Source organism: Ananas comosus, linkage group 11, assembly GCF_001540865.1.
Source record: "Ananas comosus cultivar F153 linkage group 11, ASM154086v1, whole genome shotgun sequence".
NCBI classification, from domain to species: domain Eukaryota; kingdom Viridiplantae; phylum Streptophyta; class Magnoliopsida; order Poales; family Bromeliaceae; genus Ananas; species Ananas comosus.
In genome coordinates, this window is record NC_033631.1 from 664398 (window position 1) to 673589 (window position 9192).

The 9192-nt window shown below is 36.3% G+C and overlaps 1 protein-coding gene across 1 annotated transcript; it reads right to left on the reverse strand.

The window, feature by feature from the left end:
- Positions 1–3814, reverse strand: LOC109717525 (putative disease resistance protein RGA3). Its single transcript, XM_020243368.1, has 3 exons — positions 1751–3814; positions 686–1315; positions 1–41 (listed from the first exon to the last, which is right to left on the reverse strand). The coding sequence occupies exons 1-2, from the start codon at positions 3812–3814 to the stop codon at positions 716–718; spliced, it is 2664 nt and encodes an 887-aa protein (XP_020098957.1). The 3' UTR covers positions 1–41; positions 686–715.

The window sequence follows — 9192 nt, forward strand, 5'->3', positions numbered from 1 at the left end:
GTTGGAGTAGACCCGTAAGGACGGTCCTAGCTGGTGAGTACCTGCGATGATGGACTTAACGTGAGGCAAGTTAATGTGGCGAAACCCCCGGGTTAGCCTTAATGATAAAGAGCAAAGAACAAAGAATAAAGAACAAAGAGTAAAGTGAAAAGAACTAAAGAACATGCATAATCTGCATCTATTAATGTTGAGCATATTCCTTGCTTTTGATCAGGCATATTAGTATCATGTTATAGATTGGTTACTATATCCTGCTTATCCTTTCTATTATGCCTGAGTTAGTCCTAGTGGGAAAGTCGGTGATGTTGGGGCCGAACCCACTGGGAACTTTGTTGTAGTTCTCACCCCACTATTCCACAGAGCCGGGACCGAGCGAGCCGGCGAGCGACCGCGGTAAAGGTATCGCACCGTAGTCAGAGGCCACCGGAGTTGGGTTACATTTTGCTAGTAGTTTACCCCTTTTATCATCTTTGTATTTGATGATCTAAGATGTTGATGTGTTAAGCAGAGTAAAGAAAAGAATGTAATGTTCATTTTGAGGTAAATGTGATGTAAAAGAAATGATGAAAGAATGTAAAGATTTTGGATGTACAAGTTGGATAGATACAACGTATGTGATCAAAATGAATCATAGTACTAGTTGAATGTTTAGTTTTCCTTTCTTTCACTAATGGCTATTGCTTACCTTCGTGTAAGCCGTTTGTGCATGTTTCCGCTAGTGCATTTCAATTCTCTTGAAATTGTACACGTGATGAGCCTTGGGCGGATAGGGGAAACTCTGTCCGTTCGGCGTCTGTTCGACGTGCTCGGGCCGGCCCAAATTGGTATCGGCTCCGGGGGCGTGACAGACATCGTTTGGGAAAGGAGGCTGCAGCCAGGCAACTTCAATTAGCTTATCACACCCTTCAATTTCTAAAGAACGAAGGGATATGAGAGCTTGTATTCCACCAAATGATGACAGCTCTTTGCAGTTCTTTATTGTTAAATGGGAAAGCATCGTCCACCGTGCACACACTTGTGCTGGGGGAAGGGATGCTATCCTTGCACAATCGAGTAATTCCAACCATGTAAGAGAGGTTAAATTCGCTGACCACAGCAGTGGCACCTCAAGGTCGCCACATGATCCAATAGTGAGCGAACTGAGTATAGAGGGCACTTCGATGTCTGAGATCCCACGTTTTGTCAACTTCGGGCAATTCTCTATACGTGCGAAATGTAGGGAGTTCAATTTTCCAAAAAACTCTGTTGGAAAATATTCGAGCTTCTCACATCGTTTGATGGTTAAGCTTCCAAGAGGCTTAGAATGTTCTTGCTGCTGCAGAAAGAAAAGATGTAAAGATATTTAAGTCCGGGCAATCACAGCTATGGGCGCAAATAGGAATTGGTGTTTTAATATAAGGGTAAACTTCAAATTGCCCCGTGTGGTTTAGCTCATTTTTACCTTTCCACCTTACGGTTCAAAAGTTTTGCTTTGCATTTCTGCGGTTTAATTTTTATTTCATCAAAAAAATTCTATATGAAATAGTGTGACAAATTAAAAATGTTTAAAAAATCATAGGATAGCAAAGCGAAAAATGAGCTAAACTACAAGGGGCAAAGTGCAACTTTTTGAATCACGGGGTGACAAAGTGAATATAGGCTAAACCACGGGGGGGAGGAGACAAAGTGATACTTTTTGAACTACAGGGGGGCAAGTGAAAATAAGCTAAACCTCGGAAGAAATTTGACGTTTATAAAGTAAATCACTTACATTGTTGTTTGCGTAATCCTGATTTATTGTTGGAAGAGCGGTCAATCCGACATTAGAAATATGCAAGTCTCTTAGACCATAAAGCAGAGTAGGAATTTCCCTCAAAGTAGGGCAGTCAGTAATACTCATAGAATGAAGTTGAGGAAACATGCACCCATCATTTACTCCAATCCACTCCTCCAAGTTAGGCATGTCCACAAAGAATAACTCCTTCAAAGATGGAAAGGCATATCCACTGCTGCTTTCGAAGAATGAACAATCTATTTGCTTTATTGTATGTAGTCCCGACAAGAAAAGATATCGGAGCGAAGAAAACTGCCCAAGAGGTGGAAGGTGCTCCCATCCTTTACAATCAATCAGTTCGATGGTTGTCAAATTGATGAGAGACAGATCTATCATCCAACATGGAGATTTAACACCTTGGTATTCTGCAATACACAATCTCTTGAGATTGATATGCGGGTAGAGGTTATTAAGGAGCTGCTCATCCGTCTCTGCTCTATTGGAGTGGCCTTTAGACCATTCTAATGTCAATGATTTGAGATATTCTTTCTCGTTCAACTTGGCCTCCGTAGCTTCTTCAGAAGTGCTCACATTTTCAAGTTCTCTAATACATAGACTATGAAGGTCTCTTAAGTTCTTTAGTTCACCGATTTTGTAACCACTCTCCTCTCGGACAATAAAATTTTGTAATTTGTGGATGAAGGTTAGTTTGCTAATATAAGGAATATTTTTTATCACATGATTAGGAACATCTAATGAACGCAGATTGACCAAGTTTGTCAAGCCATCATATTTAATACTTTCATTCACAACTTTCCCTAGTGAAAGAGATAGGTAGCGAAGGTGTATCAAGCTACTACGTGCATTGGGCAGTTTATAAGAGTCAAAATTCACATCTAAGATCAATAAGCGTAACTTTTTAAACCCTTTTACAACTTCAATAAATTCAAGTGCATGATTTGCATTATGCTTATTATCCTCTTTAACAGAAATGACTAGAGTGCGCACATTCTTAAGATTGGAGATCTCTCTGATGGAAAGAAGATTGACCATTTCAACAGATAAATGTCGAACTGTTTGTGGAATAGTATCACCTCCTCCTCTGATGCATTCCCCTAGAGAAATAGAATTTGCAAGGTCATGCAGTAGATCGTGCATAAAATAGTGTTTATAAATTTTCAACCAATCTTCACTGGTTTTGCAAGTAAAGAATGATTTTCTTGTCAGAAGATCTAAATACTCATTTCCAATGTCCTCCGGCCTCTGTTCTCCACAAATAGACTGCGGAATCAGACCTGAACCTATCCACATATCGACCAATATTCTCTTTTTAAACATATAATCTTGTGGAAATAAACTACAATATCTAAAGCAGAGTTGTAAGTTTGTGGATAAGTGATCGTAGCTTAATCTCAAAATTGTCATGATGTTGCTCTTTCCTGGTTGTAATTTCATGATGTCTTCTTCCAAGATTTTCTTCCAATATTTATAGTCCATGCAAGAGTTCAACATTCCTCCCATGACCTTTATTGCCAATGGGCATCCTCCAAGCTTCTTCGCTATCTGCTTACCAATCGGCTGCAAGTTTTTATAATCATCAGGGTTCACATCAAGGAATGCATGCTTATTGAAAAGCGACATATAATCGCTCTCCTCCAACTCATTTAGATTTAATGATTCTCGTTTGCATTTCATCATTTTTGCCGCCATATCTGCAACTGAACCCATTCGAGTTGTCAACAGGATCTTGCTTCCTCTTTGTCCGAATTTCAAAGGAGCAACCAATTTCTCCCACTCCGTCATTTTATCATCGTTCCAAACATCATCCAGTATGAGCAAAAACCTCTTTGACGTTAGTTTTTGTTTAAGATTCTCATGGAGTGCATGTAGACTCTTGTCGCCAAAATTCTCACTACTTACACATTCTAAAATCTTTCTTGTTATCACAGTTACATCGAAATCCTGAGAAATGCAAACCCACATAATTGGGTCGAAGTGTTCTCGCACTCTTTCGTCGCAATAGACTAGTTGAGCAAGAGTGGTCTTCCCGAGCCCACCCATACCAACAATTGTAGAAGCGAGATCGGCGCGGATTCCGGTATTGTCGCATACTATAGGTCCCTTCTTTGTTGTCCCAAGACTCTTCGAGTTGAGGAAGTTTCGGTGTGTTCTGATTCTCGGTTCTGCGTTACATAGGGGCGTATACGTACAGTTGAATAGGGGTGGCCAACAGCAACGCGGATTAACCTTTACGCCTCCCTCACCGATTGTGTGCCTTTTGCTAAATTTATGACTACGAAACGGTCGACTTTTTCTTGCATGTGGAGAGAATGCACGCACCTCGTCATCTCGATTTTTTAGTTTTTTTCAGTCGTAGTTCCCCGTTGTGCGGACGTCCTCGCGCGTTTGCACCGGCTCTTGGTGACAGCACGTATCCAGCGCCTCGCTCTGCTCTGCAATCGACACCGCCGCCTCCTCCACGGCAGTCAAGACTGTCCGGATCTGCGGAAGCACCAGCTCCAGCCTTTCCAGCTCGTCCCGCGCGCCTCGCAGCGCCGGGTAAGCTTTGATGTAGGAAAAGCACGTCTTAACGAGGCTATCGATGATCGCCGACGCCACCGATCCGGCTATGAAGGTTAAAGCCATAATCGGCTTCACCACCGCTCAGGCAATTGATCAAACACCGAGAGTGCAGAAATTAGAGGATGAGGAAACAGAGATGTCGAAACAATTAGCTGAGTAGATAGTTACAATAGCGCGCAGGCATCAAAGAAAGATCCACGAAAGAGTACTTTCTTGAATGTTTCTTGGAAGAGGTTTGATAGAGAAGACTTACTGCAATCGAAGCTCAGGAAATTTGTCTGCCTTCGCTAGCGACCAACCAACCAACCAACAAAACTCGATTGATTATTGCCGACAGAGGAATCAGAATTAATCCGTCCTCCCCCGCTCCACACGGACTCTTTTTTTCTTTTTTTCTTTTTTTCAAAATGATACAACAAAATTTTCTAATCGGATAAATAGCCCTATGAAAAATAAAATTGGCAAACTAGTTCTTCTTCTGTTCCTAATTTTTCACAAAAATGATAAATTATTAACCGTCTTTTTTTATTTACTATAATTCTGACTGATATAATAAGAAATTATGAAGACGGTGAATTATTCGTCGTTTTTAACCATTTTAAAAAAAAAATATCTAATAATAGAGTTCTATAGATTAAGGGGAAAATGAACAAAGAGCGTATGAACTTTAACTCTCTTGTAAACACAAGTTTAAATTTTTTACTGACTTGATTACACTATACGATACTGTTGTAGTTTACAGATTTTTTCACTTTTTATATATTACTAATTTTTTTTTTTAAAGCTATCAACTATTCTCTTTTCTTTTTTGCAGTCTATTTACACTCTTAGGGCCCGTTTGGTTCGAGTTATGTAATATTACAAAGTATCTTGACATATCCAGGGATCTTAGATTTCGGCGTGAGATTACTACTGATGCTGCATTAACGCGTTTGGTTTAATGCAGTAATGTAATACTAGATTACAGTGTTTATAACATTAATACGTTTGGTTCAGTTTATAAAATTTAGTAATCCTGACATAAAAGCATAGTTTTTTTCAAAATTGCCCTTATTGTGGTCAGTTGAATATTATTTTATTTACAAAAATATAATTTACAGTAGTAAATTAATTATATTAATAATTAATAAAATAAAAAGACCTAACATGAAAAAAAATTAACGTTGCAAAAAATTAATTTCAACCCATAAAAGAATAAATAGAAAAAAGATCATTATACATAATGAAAAATCATACAATAACAAATAAATTTCAATTTTAAAACTCATCTATAAACAAAATCATTAACCAAACATATAGAATATATATTTTTCATGTTTAATATCAAACAGTACTATTACCAAGTTAAGAAATTAATAAAGCACCATATAGAATAAATATTTTATAAAGTCGAAACTTCCACACACATTATAATAGCATCCAAAAGTGAAAGCTTAAACACTTACATTATAAAAATTTAAAAGTTCTTGCACTAATAAAAAAAAACTAAAAAAGTCTAAACCAACGATGCAATAGAAAATTATAAGTGTTCGTGCACGAGAGAGAAAGAGATATAGATAGAGAGATGTGCGAGAGAGAGAGCGAGAGAAAGGGGCGTGCGAGAGAGAGGGAAGAAGGCGAGAGAGAGAGCGAGAGAAAAGGGCATGCGAGAGAGAGGGGGAAGGCGAGAGAGATGAAAATAATACAGTTAATTAGATTTGGGGTTGTTGGAGGGTAAAATTGTCATTTTACATAATATGTAGTATTAACGGGTTTCAATAATGCAAGATACACGACCCCCCTCCCATTAATATTTTCGATGTAATCCTGTTCGATTTGTAATGTTACATTAACGACTACATTACATAGCGGATTAACCAAACACAGTTATCCTGGCAGGATTGCCTGTAATCTTGCCGGGATAACTTGAACCAAACGGGCCCTTAGTAATAAACTTATAATTTTGCACACAAGCTGCTATAAGATACTCGTTAAAAGTGATAGAGCATATATATTCAACTCATGCTGACATAAAAAAAATAACAAAATAAATGAAGATAATAAAAAGATTAAAAATAACTTGATAAAAGCTTTCAACAAGTCTATCTGGAAGATTCATTTTAGCATTTTTTTTCTCTATTTTTTCAACTAATATTCCTTAACAAACTATTCGATTTTATGGGTATCTTAGAAAGTCATCTCCTTTTATTTTTCTTTTATAATTATTATAATTTGATCTCATTGAAAACAAGTTAATTCAAAATTTTCATACTCAAGTTCTAGATGATGATAATTCGTTCACGGTCTCTACCTTAGACTCTAAACCATAAATCCTATATGTTATCTTAAATTGTATACATTACTAAAGTAATGTTGCTCAATGTTTTAGACATAAAATTTTTATTTTTAAAGAGATAATAAATTATTTACTTTCGTTTGAAGGTAACAAATTATTCACTTTTTTTTTTTTTTCGTTCGTCCTGCTTCGGTATGATGATGGATTTATTTGCTATATAAATTTTAGGGACTTTTTTGCTTTTATAACCCTCACTGTTATTCAAAATTTTTAAATTTATGATCAATTTATTCTTCAAATACCCTTATGCAGTCCAAACCTCATTAGTAAACCCTGTGGTTAGGGATTTTTTGAAGGAATTTTTGAAATCAATAACAATATTTTGGTCAATCAAAACTATATTAAAATTTTTTTAAATTTTGAAATGTATATAAAATATTATCCCTAAATTTTAAGAGTAGGTAGGTCACCAACTTTATTTCTGGATAAATTTTATTAACCACCATTTCCAATCACAAACATAGACTAATAAAAACATTAACAGTTTTTGTGATTTAATTTAAAAAGTTGTCCCTACCTATATGTCACAAGAATTTTTTACGCAAAAAGCCGCTGGTTCGAAATCCATTTTATAAAAATACATAAGCAGGGATTCAATTCTCTGACCTTTAGCTAGCCCTCGAAAAGCAAAGATACATACATATAATATACTAGCTAAAGGTATTTAGTTAGTTTATTTTAGACCCGAAAATAAATTAAGCCAGAATAGTGATGCATGCATTAAAAATAGGGTAAACTCCAAAGTTTTTTCTATACGATGTACCTTATTTTTTCTCTATCATCCTATGGTTTGAAAACTGTTAGATGCGACTCGAAATCTACTATCGATTCAGGTTCGGGTTTACGACTCGCCGACAGCTTCGCGGTGCGACCAATTTGGAAAAGAAAATTATGGAGGAAAAATGAATGTCTATGGTGGGTAGCGGAGCCCCCCGCGGTACGGATCGGATCCGAAACCTGTTATGAGTTTTTCTTTTTCGTTTATCGTTTATGCCCTAGAGGCGTGTGATCGTGGTTGGTTGTAACCTGAAGAACATTGTATTCTCTTTTCATTCCATAGTGAAGTTCTCTCCTCCCTCGCCCGTGGTTTTTCTCTGCAAAAGGGTTTTCCACGTAAATCTGTGTCTCTTTATTTTTCTGCTTGTGGTTTGATTGTTTTTGTGTTCGTCATTTCGTTTCCGTTTGTGCGTTTGTCGTAACAAAAACTTTCTCTTTAACCCCTTGTGGTTTAATTTCTACTGTACCCAAAAATTCTATATGAAGTAAGATAGCAAAGTAAAAAACTTTTAAAAAGCCACAAAATGGTAAAGTAGAAAACGAGCTAAGCCACATAAAAGCAAAGTGTAATTTTTTAAACTACAGGGTAGCGCAATAAAAATGAACTATATCATAGAGGGGCGGAGTGATATTTTTTGAACCACAGGGGGTAGTAAACTGAAATTGGACTAAACCAGTAGGGAGCAATGCATATTTAGTAAATTTCTAGTGGTGACAGCCTTACAGAGGATCCAGTTTATAAATTTGGGTGATGATGTGACTGTCATTTGGAATAATTAGACGTCAAGATATAGAACTCAGTCTATTCGTTCTAGGCTGATCGAACTGATAGCCTGGTGATGAGTTATTTGGAATGTTAAAAATGATGTGATTTTTAGAAAAGTTAGTGCGGACCCATTTGTAGCAGTCAATAAAATCAGGTACTTCAAAAACTTGTGGGGAATTTATCTCAGCAAAGTAGCTATTTCGTATTCAGTTAACCATTTCTTTTTTTTTTCTTCTTTCTTCATCTCGACTGACGTCTAGTACCTCGCTCATGTAGTCTAGTTATATTTCGAATGAATGAAGCAGACAACATGCTATATTTTTCTTTAAGAAAAAAAATCAAATAAAATTGATTTTTTTTTTCCCCTTGCTTGATTGCATTCAGAGACAGCACCACGTTCCCAACTCATCCGATCGAGTCAATGGCCTCGAAAAAATATAAATCAACAACTATACCCTTTTACTTGTGCGATTGTTTATTTATTAGGGCTTTGTTTTTTAACTTTTAAATAACCTTGATTAATAAAAGTTTAAAATATATAAACATCTCCTGAACTTTAATCTTTTTTTGAAAGGACCCCTGATTTTTTTTTAACTAGAGCAATTTTTTATCACGCGTGCATCTTTGGTGGGCATTTGATTCTAACAAATTTTTAAAATTGCTAATGAAAGGACCAAAATCCAAGAATTTGTAAGTTGAGGGTTGTAAATCAAATAAAAAAAATATGCTAAGTCTACAATCTTTACAATTCTCAATCCATGACCGTTTAATTCACGATTTTTAGTTTTTAGTTAAAAAAAACAAAAAAAATTGGACAAGACGAGTTGGAAAACGGTGGACATTGGATGGCGGAGGTTATAGGGCTAGCATTGCACATTAAAAAATTAAAAAAGAAAAGAAAAATTCACGGCATTTAAACCAAAAACAATTGGGGAATTAACCCCTATATAAATGTTATTTTGGAATCTAACCCTCATA